At 42.3% G+C, this 19,354-nt stretch overlaps 3 protein-coding genes across 3 annotated transcripts; 2 read left to right on the top strand and 1 right to left on the bottom strand.

Annotated features, from left to right (window-relative positions):
- Nucleotides 1-2,264: 2,264 nt before the first annotated feature.
- crabp2b (cellular retinoic acid binding protein 2, b) lies at nt 2,265-6,625 on the bottom strand. The gene is made up of 4 exons (XM_036515926.1): nt 6,250-6,625; nt 3,803-3,981; nt 2,939-3,055; nt 2,265-2,359 (listed from the first exon to the last, which is right to left on the bottom strand). Exons 1-4 carry the CDS (start codon nt 6,329-6,331, stop codon nt 2,309-2,311), a joined length of 429 nt encoding a protein of 142 aa, XP_036371819.1. The 5' UTR covers nt 6,332-6,625; the 3' UTR covers nt 2,265-2,308.
- A 4,117-nt stretch (nt 6,626-10,742) lies between these two features.
- On the top strand, nt 10,743-13,689 carry mrps21 (mitochondrial ribosomal protein S21). Its single transcript, XM_036515918.1, has 2 exons — nt 10,743-10,848; nt 13,099-13,689. Exons 1-2 carry the CDS (start codon nt 10,766-10,768, stop codon nt 13,277-13,279), a joined length of 264 nt encoding a protein of 87 aa, XP_036371811.1. The 5' UTR covers nt 10,743-10,765; the 3' UTR covers nt 13,280-13,689.
- A 726-nt stretch (nt 13,690-14,415) lies between these two features.
- On the top strand, nt 14,416-18,337 carry ciarta (circadian associated repressor of transcription a). The gene is made up of 8 exons (XM_036516177.1): nt 14,416-14,600; nt 16,077-16,310; nt 16,383-16,426; nt 16,610-16,685; nt 16,876-16,954; nt 17,470-17,641; nt 17,958-18,179; nt 18,275-18,337. Exons 2-8 carry the CDS (start codon nt 16,079-16,081, stop codon nt 18,335-18,337), a joined length of 888 nt encoding a protein of 295 aa, XP_036372070.1. The 5' UTR covers nt 14,416-14,600; nt 16,077-16,078.
- The last annotated feature ends 1,017 nt before the right edge of the window (nt 18,338-19,354 follow it).

The raw sequence follows: 19,354 nt of genomic DNA, 5'->3' as shown, positions 1-19,354 counted from the left end.
ATTACAGAAAAGAATTTCCGTTTGTAGGAACTTGCAGAATACATGGTTTAAAAGGCATTGCTTTGTATATTATGTCATTTCAAGTGATTGTGTGACTATATGAACACATTTACAGAAAGTTGTGTTCTAATAGTAATATTCATTTTCACCCACATCATTATCTTCTTCTCCATTATTATCATTTTATTACTTCTTTTTACTAGCAGATAGGCTAATGCGCAATAGTGTAAAAAGTCTAATTTTGAAACCACCATACATGCAGAAACTAACATGATAAAAAAATGCAACTCAAATTGTGATGACCTAAACTCCTTTTAGGAGTTGTTTGTATTGCATTATACATATAGCCTAATCTATTTAGGGTATAGTAATATATTAACTCTTATCTGTTTCCTCTCTTTCCTTTCTTTTTCCCAGCTATCATGTGGGGTCACATGTATACAAGGAGGTCAATCATCTGACAGTGTCTTACAAGCACACAAATGTATACTTGGATAAAATGTGGCTAAAGGCCAACATGTAACACAAGTTATTTGCTTAACCTCTTTGTGCAATGAGCAATTTATTGTGAATTCAGTAAAAACCTGTTTTGTGAGAAGGAAAGTGTACAAATGTGTGTTTAAGAAATGCATGGTATGGCAAGGTCTCATGTTGCAGACCGCTTTCCACTTTCTGAAATGTGTGCCTCCCAATCCTCTAAGCAAAGTCCCATAACCAATCATGCAACAGGTCCCCCCCATGACCTCAGCACCTCTGGAATGAGCTGACATCATCACACATCATGGAAAACGAACCCGCTGCAGAAGAGTAATGGAGGGAGCTAAGCAGTCTGTGTCAGCATGTAATGTGCCCGGGTGTGTGAGTGTACATTTCACTGTTCGCCACTAGGAGGCAGTAGATGTCTAGGAGCCCAAATCCCTTCAGCACAAACAGTAGGGGGATGTTTTTTTGAATGAGTTTACACTGTATCAAATCACAGACGGAAGCTGAAGGCAATGGAATCCTTTCCAGAAGTATGTCTCTATTTCCTTTTAGTCAGTGTCTTGAATGTCCATGTGCCTCTTTATTTTCCTCTGCTTCTTTTTGTTAATAGGTATTGTATGTGTGTATGTTTGACTGTATGCTTTTGAGTTACGATGGTTCTGTTTCTGCTTTATACCAAGATGTCAGCCACTGCTGCCCCGTAATCTCATTGTCATTTCTTCACTTTAAGGGGCTGCCCCAGTTTCTCCACTCTCAAAGCTCATTGGTCATTTTACTTGACATCCCACGGGCTAGGTAGGGGTTCCTCACAAATTCACTTCTTCCCCTTCAACGTTTCCTCACAGTTGCCATGGAGACATTTATTCATTTCAGCATTGGAGGTATACATAACTAATATCATGGGGAAAAATAATATGCCCCATGCTAGACCTTAACAAAAGACGATAGGGAACCGGTCCTTTTAAAACGACAAGTGAAAGAAAACATGATATATATGAAATTGATATTCATATGTTGTTTTTATTTCACAGAGCTATTAGACTAGGGGTGGCTAACGTGAGGTCTGGTGAAGCTTTACATGTGGCCCGAGGAAGTTAGCATGTGGGAAACAAAAAACACAGCCAATACAAATTGGATTGGTGCTTTGATTACAAATACTGTTATTGGGTCTTGTGAAATACATTAAGCATTGTTGGTGAAATGATGGTGCTCTTGAGTAAGGAATGTTCAGTATGAATGGCCTTTTATTGTTATTGATGTCCTTGCCTGAGAGGCTTGGCCAGCTCACATTTTAACAGATTTTCGATTCATACAGTGGGATATTGGTTAAAGGATTCAGCCTTAATACCTCTTTCAAAGGTACAGAAAAGCATACGAGGGTGTAAGTGATATTTTATAGTCTTCCCACAGACAATGTCATTTCAAAACCCACATTTGTGCATCTAATGGATACAGACTAAGATACATTTTAAGATACACACATTTTATAAATATTAAACCTTAGAAACACCTAGAGGAGACATGAACACCGAGAGCCTCATTTAACATGCTGATCGAAGCATCTCACAAACACATGGATTTTGTGCCTACATTATTTTAAGAGAACACTGCTTTGGCTCGTTACTGTTTACTTTGCCTCCGAATATGGAAGCATTGTCTGACACACAATAGGATGCAACATACACACTATCCCTCTGACTGCCTGGTGCACCCACAAAATAACAGATTAAAATGTAGCAGTCAGCAGATAACAACACATGGACTTCTTTCTGCTTGGATGGATGGATTGGTGAGAAGGAGAGGCAGAGGGATGGAAAGGTGTCTTTCAGTCTCGCACATATACCCGGGTGCACACAACGTCCCCAGCGCTCATTGTCTGCAATACAATAACATGTGACGTGAGAGAGATTGAGCAGATTCAACAGCCTGTTGAACAACAAATGCTAAAAAATGCATCTAACATAAATATAATGACATTTTATGAACGCATACATATTTAGTAAGCAAGACACATTCCACACACAATGAGGAAAGACACACACTCAAACAGACCTTTAAGATAATACAAATTAAGCAATATATCACTCATAACACATTCCCTACTAATAGCAAAATATTACTAACCTTAAAGAAAAAAGACAAAGACAAGCAAGTTATTATTATAGTCCAGATTTGAAAAGCAATTTAAAACAATTAGAATGGATCTAATCTGTATAATGATAAAACAAAAATAGTGGGCAGAGTAAATAATCTACACCGTTCTTTGGAACTACCCTTAGGAGTGGGAAAATTGGAAGAATAACATTTCTTCAATATGCTTCAGCAGATATTTCATTTTATAAACTGATTTAATAAATAGTGTCCATATTGTCAATAAGGTTAGTGATTGTGATTGTGACTGTGAATTCTATTCCACTTATGGCATACCAATAAGCAAATTAAAGGATAGATTTACCAAAATAAGCTCGCCGTCATTGGTAATTTCCCGGGTCCAGCCAGTTTTGGGGCCTTCCCCCTTCTGCAGCATCTGCTCACAGCTGATCTTGTTGGCTGTCTCCCAGCGTGGGAAACTCTGAACAGGAGAGGGACACATGGCAAAGCAGGGAACTCAGTGGTGAACTGTGTGGTGTTATTTTGCGACATCATCATTATTAATCACACGTATGGAATTACTGTGGCTGTGCACAAGTAGCTACACTAACTTTGAGTTTTTTTTAACTTTCTCCTGGAACACAGTCTAACAATTTAGACTGTATTGTTTTAATACAGGAAGAGTACATCTGTGTCAGAAAGAAAATTACAGAGGCAGAGGAGAGCAGAAGAAAGGACAGGAAGCAAGACAATGAGACAAAATGGAGAAAAATCTGAACTTATTTAAAAAGAACAGAATACAGCGGGCCAATGTATTTCTTACAACAGCCGAAAGTCTGTATGAAAAGAGATGGAAGTGGCTATACAGAGCAGAGCAATTTGGGGAGGGAAGAAGCTGAGAGGGGCTGTTGCAACTTAACAGAAAGTCTAACTGGGGCAGGGTTTATTTTTGGAAAAAATTCCAGTGTAGAGAAAAGATATGGAAGGGTGTAGGTGTTATCATGTGACCTCTACCTCAATAAGTCTGCATGGAACTGAATAACCCCAACCGCTAACTATCCTTTGAATTTTACAATTCAAATAAACTTGTCAGCCACATTAGCGGATGCTTACAAAGAATGTCACAAATCTGGAGATGGCAGCACTCCCATGTCACCCGTTACATTATTGTCCTTGTGGTACATTGACGTTGACACAATGGCTAGGAGCACAGAATGGAGAGTGATACCGTGCAGGGTCGGCCATCCACCGTAGTCTCGCTGAAGGGCTGCCCGACGGTGAAGGAGACCTGGGTGGTCCGGACGGAGGTAGAGGTCTGGATGGTCAGTGTCTCCCCCTGCTGGCTGATTTGTACTGAGGGCTTGGAGGCAGCTGCCACCGCTATTTTCCTCAGCAGTACGTTCACGCCTGGGATCCGCAAAGACAGGTACATGCACTCAGCTATGAATTCATGCGGAGCACTATCACTGTTTTTTTTCCACGCTAACTATACACTGCTAAACTAGATCATAATCATGATCTAAAACCATGTTAATAATATAAATTACACAGAATATTAGCGTTCATTGGAATAAAATGAAAATAATGTCCATATGCACATGCGCTATGAAAATTATGCAGTTAATGTGGTTATCCAGTATGCATTCATAGGAAGTCTTATTGTTTGTTTAAATATATATTCAGTTTGAGGCGGGATGAGTGAGCTGCATGGTAGAAAATGTCCTAGGATCTATGATTCACCCTTGCTCCCACAGTGACACCTGCATGATGTCATGTAACACACAAGATTTAACACAATGCTGCACACTGCTTGCTTTGCTTCCAAAGCTCAGTAAGTGGTGGCTCTTCAGAACAGCTGAACTGCCATAGTGCCATTTTATATTATCAGTTGCCTGAAATAAAATGCAACAAGTCTCGTACCCAGTCTAGTTTAAAATGCAACCCAGTCTAGTTTAATCCAGTTTACAACCCCTTTATAACAGGAATACAAAAGTAAATGTGAACTCAACACTCACTGCCAGTCACGTCTCCTAAATTATCTTCCCCTGTAAGTTCACTGTGTGTATCTGTGTGTGTGTGTGTGTAAAAACACAGAGATGAGGGGAAGTTATCACAGTTTGCCATAGGGATTTGATAATCTCTTTTACCTTCCTGCCAGGAAACAGTGAAAGAGGGAGGGGAAAAAAAATTGAGACCGAGGATAGGAGAGGAAGAGAGAAGGAGGTAGACGGTGGGAATGCCATTCCCTGAGAAGGTGTCTCACTGTTTGTCTGAGAGTTGATTTTCTCTCCTCTTACCCCTCACACAATCCAACATGTCAATCAGTTTCATACTGCCACACATGCAAACACATACTCACACACTCATTGACCCCCACTCACATGATCGATCACATAAACACACCCATATACACAAAGGCACACAAGCCCACAGCCCCCTGCCCAAAAGAAGGCCTCTTTAAGTCTATAAACTGATGGTAATGGATTAATTAATAGCATTGCACAGGCAGTAAGTGTGAGGGTCACTGGGAGTATTTGGCACAAAAGGAGAGGCAGAGAATGGAAGAGGCTTTGCCTTCTGAATAAAACTCAAGAGTTCGTAGAAAGGGCTATTTTCTGGTCACGCTGTTAAAGGAGGTGGAGGATTTGTTTGTTCTATAATGTAATTGACTCTGAGCTGCAATATGATGTGGTTGTCAGGAGCAGGGCTAATAACCAAAAGGTTGCTGGTTCAATTCCCTGCTAGGCTACTGCCATTATGCCCTTGAGCAAGATACTTAACCTTGAATTGCCTCAGTAAATATCCAGCTGTATGAATGGATAAAACTGTAACCTATATAATTGGATAAGAGAGTCTCATAAATGACAATAGTGTATTGCTGTGAGTGTGGGCCAATGTGTACATGGTCAGTGAGCTTCGGTTCAGGCTGACTGGTTTACCATACTTTAAATTACAGGGCTCTGAGGACCTAGTCTTGTTTCGTTTTTGTATTCTCCTTTATTACCAGTGGACACTGGCGTGCATTGTTTGGTGCTTTTCTCTGCACCTTAACAAATTCTGCGTGCACGGGGTTCTTCCTCTCCTTTTGAATCACTCCACCGTTTTCCATCCTTTTCTCTCACTCTTTGCTCCCTTCCTCATTGCCGCGTTTTACATTTTTCATGAGTTCAGTCAGGACAAGGAAAGCAGCCGAGTAACCCGAGCTGTGGTTAAATGCAAAAAATGCAGTTCTCAAGAGCAACGATGGAGTTTACAACATTTCAAACTTGAGAGCGGTCAGAGGGAACTTCTCAAATCACATTTACAGTGAATTACAGCGTCTGATGAATACTCAATTTGCTATATCCTTCTTGCACACAATATGATAATCAGAAACTGAGCTTCTGGCGGCGCGGGAAGGGTGCAGGGGTGCGGGTAATTATTGAGTTAACGGGTTTTGTGTGAATGCAAAGACATCTACACATACAAGAGGCAAAGTGTGTGTGTGCGTGTGCGTGTGTGCGCGCGCGCGCGCATACCTACGCTGATTGATGAATTAACCAACATAACAATGCGGGACATCATAATAAATACAAAACGGTGAAAAGACAATATGCATTAGTTGGTAAAATAGCAACAGACTCGCTATTGCATACTCGGTCACTTGCAATTCTCAATACCGTTATCACCACTCACCCAGCGCGGTCAAAAGCTCCTCGAAGTTCTCCGAACTTTTCATCTTCCAGATTCCAGAGAAATCAGGTATTTTGCGTTCCATAGTTCAACGCCTCCGTATCTATTGTTCAAACCAAGAAAAATGAGTTTCTTTATTTCGTAGGATGCTATCCCCAAAGTGTTAAACTCCTACTTTGCCACCTTGACTGTCTATTCTGTTTTATGCCTTAACCATCTATTTAATTGCCGTTATACTCCTTGTATAAAATAGATAGTCTTCCCCCTCTTTATCTTGCAACAACGTTTCAACCCTCTTTCTTTTTCTGTGTGTCCCCTCTTTCTTGGCTAATATGACCCTTGACTAGTCAAACTTTCTGTTTGACTTTTTCCAATCGCTTGCTGCAAGAAGTAGATAGAATGGAAAAATTGCTGCTTAATTTGGCCGCCAACGACACGCCCCGCAGTGTTTAACTACGCCCATAGAGAATCGCAGTCGATGAAACAGAAACAGATTGAGAGATGGGGAACGCAGAGGAGGGAGATGGTGGCTACCTTAAACGCATATTCCCTTGGAATATGAAATCTCATATATCAAACTCTTGTGATTCTTGGAATAAACTGTCTTTATGAAGTCTACCTAGTTTAGCCATCTATAAAGTGCAATTTACACGTACATGGCAACTATGTCAGGAATGTAGGTAAAGCACAAGAAAAGACAAAAATGTGAAAATAAAAAATTAGGAATGAGAACATATGAGTGAGGCTTGGGTGAAGTTAGAGGGGGAATCACCCTCAAGAGCCTCTGATACACCATGGTTTGGATGGAGGAATTGAGCTTTTGGGACTGTAAAATGTCTGGGACATTGCCAGGATTCAGTGCCAGAAAGGAGGCTGTTATCAAAGAAGATTAGATTGGCATGGAGAGGAGGGTAAACAAGATGGATAGGGAAAGGCCAATGGCATAACCTGGTTAAATAAATAATGGTATTATATTTTGTAATAAGTATTCTGAAAATGTATTTGGTGAGTTATTGATCTGTTTTCAAGCACATTGAGAGACCTGAATGCTGACATCTCTCAAACACTCAATAGAAGCATGCCTTTACAGGTTCTTGTTTACACAACCTCAGACATCCATTGTGCGTCTTTCATATCAAGGCCACAATCTCTCTTTTGTTCTTTCTCTCCTCTCCCATTGCTTTCTTACACTCTCTTGTTAGTCTTCCGCTGCTAATTCTTATTTGCTGAACACCCATTAAGTAATTTTTATCAATATCATCGTTGTGGATTTGGCTAGGTAAGCACCCATATCCAATGAGTTAGGGAAACATAAGCGCCAACAGTGGCTATCAGACACTGAATCACTTGCGTTCAACTTGAATTTCATTCAAACTGCAGCAATGCAATTAACTGTGTTGCTATAACTTTTGGTTGTGCAGGATGGAAGTGATGGGAATAGGCTATCCTCTCGTAAGGCTACGGCATTACTAAATGGCAAGGTACTGCATTTGAGATATGAACAGAAAGCAGAACTCCGCAATCTAAAACACATGAATGCTGTTTTTTGCTGCAAGACAGACCCACAAACTCACTTTTTACCCCTCCTCCATTGCCTTTCTCCCTATCAGTTTCACACACACTTAACCTGAGCGGAAAGGGAGACATTCCTTGAGCTCATTGTAGCAGGAGAGAGGGGAGCAAAAAAAAAGGAATGTGAGGGATAATCAGTGACCATAGCGCAGGGCATTTTTAAAAGCATTGTTCTTTTGTTGATGTAAAGAGTGCAAGGCATCTAGGGAAAGCATGAGAGATCAAAGACATACTGAAAGTGACAGAGAAAGAGAGGATGAAAGAGGAAAGGGGGTAGGGGTGTAAATTAGATTTAAAGATGTATAGATCCATTAATAAGGGCCAGAAGTTCTTCCCTGTCCGGGTCTGTTCTACCAATCTAACTCAACAAAAATGGTTTACAGTTGAGTAACTGGAAATGTTCAAAATGCATACATACACACAGACACACATGCACACACACACACTCACACAGCCCATTGTTTGTAGAAATTTCTGTAGCACTGTACTTTGTATGTGTTGTATGGGCCAAAAAACCCATTGAATCTGAATTTGATAACCCTCTTTGGCCCACAGTCACCATAGCCAGACCCCAGTGTTTTTCTTTCTACTACTGTCCAGAGAAAAAACACACACAATATGCTATAGAAAGAATGAACAGAGGGTGAGAAGAACATGAACAATCACAAATGAATTTCCCAACAGTTCAGTTCCTGTATTTTTCCTGAGAACTATTGCATCTCCCTCAATCTCTCACAATTCTCCACCCTCCCTCTGTGTATCTCTCTTCCTTACAGCATCTATAGATCTCTAATGTTTATTTCTCATTCCCTCTCCTTCTGTTCCTCTTCTAGTCTATCAATGTCACATCCTTTAAAAAATGAGTTGTCATCTTCCTTCAAATTTAAGTTCAAATTCAAATGTAATTAGCTATACTGGTTGTGTTGATATGGTCAGTCTGCCATGCTAAGTGGTCAGCCAGAACTCCCCTCTTGTTTTTGACTGCTCTGTCTGGGTTTGTGCCATTGAAGTGGAGATGTCAGGCCATCCAGCACCAGCCCCTACATCTATCCATGAATTGACTGATGAACCTGCCAACATATTCCAATAGATATACTGTGTACTGTATGTCTGCTTTTCTTAACCTTTTCTGCTATATATTTATGCAAACCCAGGATTATACACACATTGCCCTGAAATACTTTGAAGGAAAGTTTCACAACAACATTAGGAAATCATATTTTCTTGTGCTGGAATATCTTTCAGCGTGAAACCACATGTGAGCACGTCTCTCTGTGTCTGGAGAAGTGAGTCTTGGCCAAACTCTCCTCCTTTAAAAAAAAAAAACTCTTTCCCCCTTCCCTTGGCCTGTTCCTTTTCTGCTTTTAATCATACATTTAATGAGTTGTACTGGCCTGCAGAGAGGGGCGCGAGGAGAGGATAGGGGTTGAAAGAGAGAAAATGAGAGAGTTAAACAGGTTCAGTTAGGGGGTGAAGGCAAAAGGGGAGTAGGAATGTTAGGCCACATAAGTGGAAAGAAGGGGGGGGGGGGGGGGGGGCAGAAAAATTAAGCAAAGAGTAAAGGCAGAAGTTAGAAAGGATAGCCATGAAATGAAACAGAGAGAAAAAAGGGGAGTACAACAAAAGAAAAAGGAGGGGATAAGGACTTACACTCACGTAAATGTGTGTGCAGAATGAAGGAAAGAGGGAACATGGGAAAAGAACTGATCATACAAAATGACAGCATGCAAATAAAAGACAGAATTAAAAAGACCAAGGGTGGGAAGGAAGAATGCTGGAAATGGAAATATACTGTCATGACAAATGGGACAAAGACAATAACTTTAAAAAGTTGCAGTCATATACATTCCATTGTGTTGCATTCATAACTATTGCCTTTGTGTTTCTTGTTTTAATTATACTTTTGCCAAAAAGTTCAGTGAAAGTACAGCCCATTTTATATTAACCCTAACCTCTCTACCCCTCTTTTGCTTTTCTCTGATCATTTTGCTTAGCATACTAGATTGTAACAGGCTTCTTCATCTTGCTGAGTTTAACCACAGACTAAACTGCTGCAAAGAATTGGGGTTATGCTGTATCAGGACCCACAGTCAGGTTTATACCCTAGAATGCACTTCAGTGGCATAAAGGAAACCCAAACCCTGAGAGAAAACATTAGCACTATGCTTGCATGGTCCCAGGGGCATCTGCAGAGGGTAGGTGGAAACCCTTCCAGGTAGCAAAACAATTCACTCCATTCCCTATTACAGCCCTCACATTCTAAAAATACATTTCCACAGTTTCACGTACCCCACACCTATTACAGTGGCTGTCAGGGTATTTTTCCACATGCCCTCAACCTACAATTCCCCAGCCTTAACCTGGTCACCAAAACCCTCGCCCATCTGTCCCACCAAATCAGAGTCCCGCTGTCCCTAACAGATTGACGACGAGAATAAAAATGTCTCCCCTTATCAGACCCAATCCAGCTGCCATTGGTGACCGAGGCCAACACCTTCTGCCCAGCTATAAGGTATGGGTATCCTCACAATATCTAAACCTTTAGGTAACTTTAGCCTCATCTTCCCTTTGATTATGCTCCACCCCCGAATGTGCTAGAACCTACGGAAAACCCACATAGCCTCTGACTCCATGTATTCCATACAAAAGTACCATCCAGCAAGGCATCGGGGTGAGCCCCCGAATTTCTGACTTTAGGTGTTAATGCTCCACCAGAGTCAGAGCCTATGACCGCTTCAGGCGGCTTAACATCCTCAGTCCACTCCAAAGCACAGTAAATCGCCACTATTTAAGTCGAGAAGACTGAAATGCCATTCCATAAGTGAGGATATAAATCATTGTTCCACTGAACGTTATAAACTGGCTTTCCATCTCGGGGGGAACTCTTGCTCTGGCGTTTCCGTCAATGTTTCCGTCCAGGCAGTAAAGGCCGCTGCACTCCTTCAAAATGGCGAGTCACCTTCGTTTCGTGGCGCGGACGGTGATGGTTCAAAATGGGAATGTAGACGCGGCATACAAAGCTCTCAACAGGTTCAGTCTATTTTTTGTCGTTTCGTGTATTTTGATTTTTGGTTTTACATACGGGTGTTACTGCATGATTTATGAGCGATCACTCTGTGTACTGCAGGTCTTAGAGTTACTGCTAGCTAGCTGGCTAACACTAGCTAGTCAAATGTCAGATTTGTCTAATTTCACTAGCTCACTTACTAGATTGCACCAGCTAGATAAATAGAAGACGGGGTACGGTAGGCTATATATTGCTCATAATATAACGTGAAAACAAGTGGAAACACGCAGTACAAGCCACACCGTAGGGATTAACCGGGTTAGCTAAGTAGGTAGTTCTATATTTCCGTGTACAGCCAACAGGGGGGAATCTTTCGCATTTTTATTTTTGTTTTCATTTTCCTGACGCATCCGACCCCCTCTAAGTACATAAAACCTAGAGGTTGCTAAACTTGATTATTTATTTAATTCATTGGATTGTTTATGACTGTGTTTGTCTGAAAAGGATGCATCGTCAGTTCTGTCATTTGTAGTCATTTCATTGAGCCGCATTCATTTTTCAGCATTCATGGGTTTATTTGAACTCTAACTCGCACTAACAGACTAAATGAAAATTTGCGATGCAATTTTTGGCTACTTGAGGGATTTTCTTCTTAACCACTGCGGTCTCATCAATTTTCTGTCTTTTATTTTCATGATAAACTCGTTTTTCTGAAGGATTTGTCCTGAACAGTCAGGTAATATAGTACATTACTGGCATTTATCCAGAGCGATTTACATCAGTTACAAAAGTTGTCTATGAGTCTCACCTCATAGTAGGAGATACGCATATCGACTGCGAGTACTGTCAGGATGCAGTGACTTTGGGTGCAGATATTGAGTACTGAGTTCACAAAATTAAAAGATTTAAAAATAATGATCCAATAAACGGTTTACTTTTATGTTTATTACATTTAGTAAAAAAAATAATATCCGTTAATATTTAATATACTCGAATTATTACAATATTTAATACGTAACAATTAAATAATCTAATTTAATAATAAAAAAAAAAAGATTTGCCAGAGCCTGCCATAAATTGATATTCTGGAATAAACGGATAAGCTATATGTAACTTCGCAACGGTTACCAGAATTACCAATGTGACATTTATTATGACATCATTATAAGGATTTAAAATGGCACGCCCCGCGGGTGCGTTCAGTGCGTCAACTAATAAAATGTACTGCGGTGAAATGAGACAAGTTTAACAGCAGCCTGAAAGGTTGCGGTTAAAATGTCAACAAACTCCCTGACGAATACCATTGTTTAATGAAAACAGTTATGATCTGCAACTGTAACGAGCTAACAAAAATAAATAAATTCTCTGGTTGCATTCAAGAGAATTTGTCAGGCTGTTATATTTTTCTCGTTTCATTCTCGTCGCATGGCTTTCTATCTGGCCCGTTTAACGGGCAGTACCAACACGCGACCACATAGTTTGGCTTGAGGTGCAGATTAGAGGATGGCACATATTACACAACTTTCTGACACAAACACAAATCGCATTGGTTGCAGCTTTGGAGGGGGCGGAGTGAATATCTGTCTATCCTCTCCCCCGTTGGTTCAGACTCATTGGAGAGGCGGGGAGTTAGTTTATTCCTTTCGCAAATCCCTGCTGTGTCAGTTTGGAGAACATGTGCCGCCCAGCTAAGGGGAGCGAGACGCCACACGTCTGCGCGAACGTGGCGGGCTTAACCGAAGAGCAGAACATTGCTGACCGGCGAGCTTAGTAACGGGCTTAACGCTGTCTAAACAGCCCTGCAAAAACCATTGGGGGCTGTGATAGTGTGGAGGTACAGCCTGCATCACAGAATTTAAATTAGCGTGATAAACTGTCCTATATATCTCCTAAGGCAGTATATAGCCACTGAAGTTACAATATTAAATTCTCAACAGCTTTATGCTGTTTTGAATATGTTTAATGTCCTTTAAAGGGGCAAAATATAGTTGCTCCGCTTATTTTACAGAAACATTCTCAAGTCAGTTTATCCAGGTGGCTTTTGAATGGCAGTGCGTTTTGCTGTGGATGCACGAGGAGTGTATCCGTCTGAGCATTTAGCCCATGCCTTGTATGTGCTACACCACACGTCTGCCAGTTTTAGACTTCGGACACTGACGCAGTTGAAAGTACTGTGATTGGGCAGATAAACCTGTCATCAGCTGTATGTGTGTAATGTATGTGCTATTGTGTGCATCTTATTCCACCCCCCACCCCCCTTCCACTCTGTGTAGGGTGCTGACGGTGGACGGGTTGATAGACACGGTGCGTCGCAAACGTTACTACGAGAAGCCCTGTCGCCTGCGGCAACGGAAGAACTACGAGAACTGCAAACGGATATACAACACGGACATGGCCCGGAAAATATCCTTTGTTTCGCGGACACACAGGCATGACCCCTGGCTTGGCTGCTAGAAGAACGAGGGGGAGATGGGATGAGGGAAGACACCAAGGGGTGGATACCATATAATGTACATTCTGGGCCAGGCTTTCTCATCCACATGATTACTCTGACCATAAGAGGCAACTCCTGAATTCCATTCCAGCCCATGAGCTTATGACCCATCACAACCCTGTTACCCTCTGGAACAGTGCAAGTTCTACCCTGATGAACTTTCTTTGTGTTCTGGGACTCATTTTGGGGCCAGTGATTCAGTGTAGTGTTGCCCCTTGCCACTGCCACCACTTCTACTGGGTTCACAGTTATGAAGAGGATCCATCTTTGTCTTTATTTTCTCTGTATACACGGAATTTGAATCCTGCCCAATAAACAGTCACTTCCTCCCCCTAAGAGGTTTCTGTCTACCCTGTCAAGAGATACCATTGTGGTGGCAAATAAATGTGTTGTAATATTACCTTTGCTTGTTTTTCTTGTCTTAGATCGCTGGATGATGAGAAATTAAACAACAAACAAAACAACAGTAACAATAAAAAAGAACCTGTACAGTACACAATTTAGATTTAAGCAGAAAAATATAAAAAATGAAAAACAAGGCATGCATCACCATTTCGGCAGTGTTAGGACACATGTGAAGCCTAGAGAGTGATAACTGGTAACTGCTACTAAACTGCGTCTTGAGATCACCTACATTTTTAACAATCGGGGATGTGGTACACAGTGTTACATACACTTCATCATATTATCATACATATTTTATGAACGCTTTTGAACACACACACATATGTGTATATATATGTATATGTGTGTGTGTGTAGTGTCATTAGCTAATTGTCATATATCTCGAACTGAGGATAACTGCGTACTTCCTCAAGTTACGGAGTGTTCCCCTTGTAGGACAAACGCAGACATCAGTTGTATCCAGCCTTGCACACGGATGCCACGTGTTGGGGGGGCCTTCAGAAGCTCGACCTGCAGCCAGTCCGTGAGCAGGGAATCGGTAAATGGCCGGATAACACACCAATGCCAGAGGTGCCTGTCAAGCAGGCAGCCAATGGCGGCGAGCGAGCGACACGCACACTGTTTGGCACGTGTGGCGGCGCACATGTTGACAGTCGGTAATAGCGGGACTTCAAAGAGGGGACAGAAGGAAAAAGAGGCAAGAAAGAAACCAAGTGACACTGAGAAATTTAAGGAGGACTAAACAACGGCACAGTGCTTGCGACTGATTTTTTTTTGCCGTAATTTCAGGTGTGTGTATGTAATCGTAAAATACGAATCGGATTATTAACGTTATTGGAATAAGAGTTCTTTGTTGTTTTCCAGCAGTTTCAGAAGGTGAGAGGATGCGGTTTCGGTTGAATTCTTTCGTAATCATGTCTCTATCGCGACCTGCAGACTTTCTGGCTAGATACAGTCGGTTGTATTCGGAATATAAATATTTTGATTCGCTTGCTGTCTGTGTTGCTGTTGTTGTCTGTGTTGTGCCTGCTGTTGACTGTATTGGCCAGCTCCAACATGTTTAGCTAGCTGAGTCGCATCTGAAAGAATTATCCATATTGCTGGTTAGCTAATTTGCTTCGTTTTCATGGAGACCATGACATGAGAAAAAAAGTAACCAAGGAGAGCAAATAACGTTGGATGAGCGCGTACCAGATTGATAATATGGACGGTAATACTTTTTTGTTTATGATGACTGATAGGATTATCTACGCTTGTTTTTACGCATTCTTGAGACGGTTGAAATATTCCCCCGCAACAGCGAGCACGATACAGTGAAACAAATTCTAATAAAATAATATTAAAATAACTTTATTTTTACAACAAATTTAAGTTTTGCTGTGTATTTTTATGTATTATTAGGATCGCATACAAGTGAAATGTAACAGTCTCTCCGACATACCAGCATGTGGCACTCAAACAGAAGAATTATAACAGTCACTGATTCTGAGAGAGCAGCAGGCGACGTCTACCAATATTTTTCTTATCGAGCGTAATACATGCGTGAGCTGTCAGTGTATTGTATTTAAGATAGATGAATATTTGCATGTGAATGCGTGTATAATCTCTGTGTGATCAAGTATTACAAGGAACATCATTGTCTATAGAAAGGTATGCCCGAAAGGTACCTGACTTTATTCATTAGTTTGAGGAAAAAAGTAAATTTAGAGAATGCCACAGATCTGGTTGTGCGTATGTCGGGTTGTCTTGCCTAACAGTGAGTATGAACGAAATGTTCCCTATGACTGTGCCCGTGTCCTCGTGCGTTAGTAGATCGGGAGTAGAATAGGTGTTGAAGTAATAATGTTGCATTTACATTTACATTTATTCATTTGGCAGACGAGTTTATCTGAAGCTTACAAGTGAGGCGGAATACAGTGAAAAAGTGAAAGCCATACATGGAGTCACAATATTAGAAGCACTACATGACCACAAGTTTCAATAGTTGGCCAGACAAATTGGGAATAAATGGTTGTTCCCATATATGCAGCATGGCAGTGTTTTGTGTGTGTGTGTTTGTCAGGGGGATGTTGGGGGATTTGGCACTCGTGCCCACAACTTCCTCCCACATGATGATTGTCAATATTGCATAATAATTGCATAATTGCATTATGTCATTTAAAATAAGTCTACAGTTCCTATATAAAATACAGTGATACTCCACACAACGACAAAAACTTCAAATGCCTCGGAAATACATTGAAAGCATGAATGCCACTGCCGACTGTCTCCATCACTCTCAGATGCATTCTGTTAGTGCTGTTAGTGTTTGCATCATTGTAACAATTCATATCTCCTGCGCTGGCCCCGCAGGAATGCAGTCATTGGGCAGCACCTCCTCCTGGCTGTCTCGCGATTCGCTCTCCTCCGGCCACAGCCTGCTGTTCAGCGAGAGCGAGCAGACCGAGGACGAGGCTGACGTCTTCCTGTCGGAAGGCGAGGGCGAAGGGGCGGAAGGCGTCGAGCTGGGAAGGGCCAGCGGCGTCGGTCTGAGGTCACGCTCGGCCCGCGGCATTGTCAGGGACCAGGCGGGGCCCTGGCGGAAGAGTGGGCAAACGGGACGCTTCCCTGGCGACCCCGAAACTGTCCTGTTGCCCAGATCTGAGGGTGTGAAGACAGCAACAGAGGGGCAGACAGAGGGGGACTGTGTCTTTGCTCAGAAGGTGAGTCTAAATTTACAGATATCATCACCAGCGTTGTCATATAACGTCTAACTGTCATTGTGTTCTTGTTGACTCTGACTTAAAGTATACTATAAGTTGTGCTGTTGTTGGATATAAGTATGAACACTTCTCCTTCTCTTGTCCTCCAACCTCTTCCCTCTCCCTTATTCCTTGGTCTGGCAGTGTGCTGAGCTCCAGGTGTTTGTCAGACCTCTGCTAGAGCTTCTGAATGGCCTTAAAAAAGGGAGATACACCAGAGGTACGCAGTATTGCCACATTTCCAAGACTATGTGTGTGTGTGTCTGTGTGTGTGTGTGTGCGTGCGAGTGTGGGAGATATTCTTATTGCTGTATTACTCTCAATATGGAATTTGGGGAAAAAAGGCTTTTGTGTGCAGTTTGAGAGCATTGCCAACAATTTTGCTGAAGGGGCTTGCTTTTGATTGACAGGACTCAGTAGTTTCCAGCAGAGCATTGCCATGGACAGAATCCAGAGGATTGTGGGAGTTCTGCAGAAACCCAGCATGGGGTGAGAGCTGACTACCCTGAGTGTCCTTGCTTATATTTACTGTAAATTTTTATGCATAGAGTAACCCTCTATAAAGGCATCTGCGCCGCTAATTGGTAAGGGTAATACAAACTTTATTCTGTCTGAGGCACAGCATTTGGATAAATTATCAAAAACCATTGTGTCACACAGTTTTTTGCAATTGGTTATATACTGTTTTGCATTCTGAAATTATGGGGCAACTGACTGTCCCATCCCGAGGGGGTCGCTTCTCTTAGATACGATTCCTGTCTGTACTGGTCCCGTAGTGGTGGAATGAACTCCCCATGGGGGGCAGGACAGCGGAATAACTGGCCATTGTCTGACGCAGACTGAAGACCCACCTCTTCAGACTGCATCTCGGTTCCACCTCAGTCCCCGCCCCCTAACACATGGGACATGGGGACATGGGACAGCATGTCTAAAATATTGTCGAATTTTTATTGTCCAATCTCCCCCATTCAACTGTTTGTCTGTCCGTCCATCCATCCCTCCAGTGAGAAGTACCTTCAGACCCTTCTGCAAGTGGAAATGTTGCTCAAACTGTGGTTCCCCCAGATCTCCCCGTGTGCCCCCCCTGCCACCGCACCCCCCCACCATCTGCCCCTGAATGCCGCACACCGCACCCCCCCACGGTGGCATAGAGACCAACTGCACATCCCGGTCAAGGTGAGATCCTATTTCCAGTTATTATGCTAAACTACCTGCGCCTCATAATTTCTATTACTGAATATTTTAGCATACACCTTATGACAAATGGAGCCGTAATGAAACTGTTAATGAAGTGACATAATAAAGGGTTCAGTCAACTTAAGCATGAAGGTGGATCTCTAGAATAACATTAGCAGGGCTATGGTTTTGTACAGCGTAGTGCTGTGTGTTCGACAGCTGGATTGCTGTATCTAAATATTAAACTTCCTCGCTCAGTGGGTCATGTTATTTTTCCTGCTCCTCCTTTGATCACTCCTCTCATCTCCTCCTACAGAAGCGCAGGCTCAGCTGGACAGAGACTGACTGCCTGTCCCCACCTCCAGGCTGCAAGCACCTCCAGCAGGAGCAGCAAGAAGAGGTTCATGTGGGGCTAGAGGAGAGGGCAGCCAGCCCTCTCCTGGAGACCTCAGAAGGAACAGAGCTAGATGGTGGTCCTACAGGGTCATATGATCGAGGGGCATTCTGGGAAAAGGAGAGCGAGGAGACCCAGGAAATGGTATTGGGCTATAAAGTCATGCACTGGCCTAAGCAAAGACTGGCAAGGGTCTGTGGTGACGCCCTCCTGCGCTCTCAAAAGTCGTGTCCCTCCAGTTTTACCAGGAGGGGCAAAAAGAGAAATTATTCCCCGCTTGCTACTCCCCCAACCTCCACTAAGGGAAGCCCTGCCGCACAGGATACCTTCATCTCCTCCACCACTACTCTCTCAGACCCGCTCAATCTTACTCCCCCGAGGCACCAGCCAATGAGGTGCCAGAGTGAGCCTGTTGCCAAAGAGAGAGAGGATTGCTGGGCAGGTGTATCAGAGGCTTCCCAGGGGTGGAGCTGGTCCCTTCCACATTTAATGACATCTGTTAAAACTGCAGAGCAGTGAGTGAGAGCAGATGAGCACACAGCCCACACGCAACAGACAGCAACGTAAAATGGAGTCAATGGGCTACTTTTGCTTTTTTAAGCAATATTTTCGAAGAATTTTTTCCCCTTGTAAATATTCCTGACAAGCTGGGTCATTAAAACCTGTAACTTGATTTTCGATTTGAATATTGAGGTTCTACAGCAATCTGAGTGCATTTTTTACACTTTACATTTTTACATATTTTTATTGTTTTTGTTTTGTGGGATTTATGTGTTTTCTACTTCGCGGTTTGCAGGACCACAGAAGAAACATATCTTTGCTGAAAAGATTTCAGCATCTTTAAATCATTTGGAAGACAAAAAGAATGGTATTGATTCAAAATCAGTATTTTTTTTAAATAACAGTCACAGTAAGAACTGCATTTAAATTAACACTAACACAGGAAGAACAGTACCAGCGTCAGCAGATGCCATGATTTTTGGAAGTATGAAAAATGACCCCTGCAGCCATACTACCCTGCAACTCTTCTGTCTGATAGCGAGCAGCGTTGGCCATGGTTAGGACTTGAATGGAAGACCTGAAAAAACCAGCTGGCTCCTGGAAATGGTGTTGGTGGACCAGATAGGAACAGTCTTCCCTCTCAACTTAACAGGAGACCAATGCTCCAGCGCTGTGGTGGGGACATTGAAATGTGGTCTCGACTCTGTGTGGTCATTAAAGATCGCTTAATTCTTATTAGAAAGGGAAGGTAATCAAGAGCCTCGTCCAAATTCTCAAGCAGGCGCTTTCAGTTTGGCTGTCTAATAATCCCCCACTTT

Source organism: Megalops cyprinoides, chromosome 21, assembly GCF_013368585.1.
Source record: "Megalops cyprinoides isolate fMegCyp1 chromosome 21, fMegCyp1.pri, whole genome shotgun sequence".
Lineage (NCBI taxonomy): Eukaryota > Metazoa > Chordata > Actinopteri > Elopiformes > Megalopidae > Megalops > Megalops cyprinoides.
This window is presented reverse-complemented; position numbering and strand designations above follow the sequence as displayed.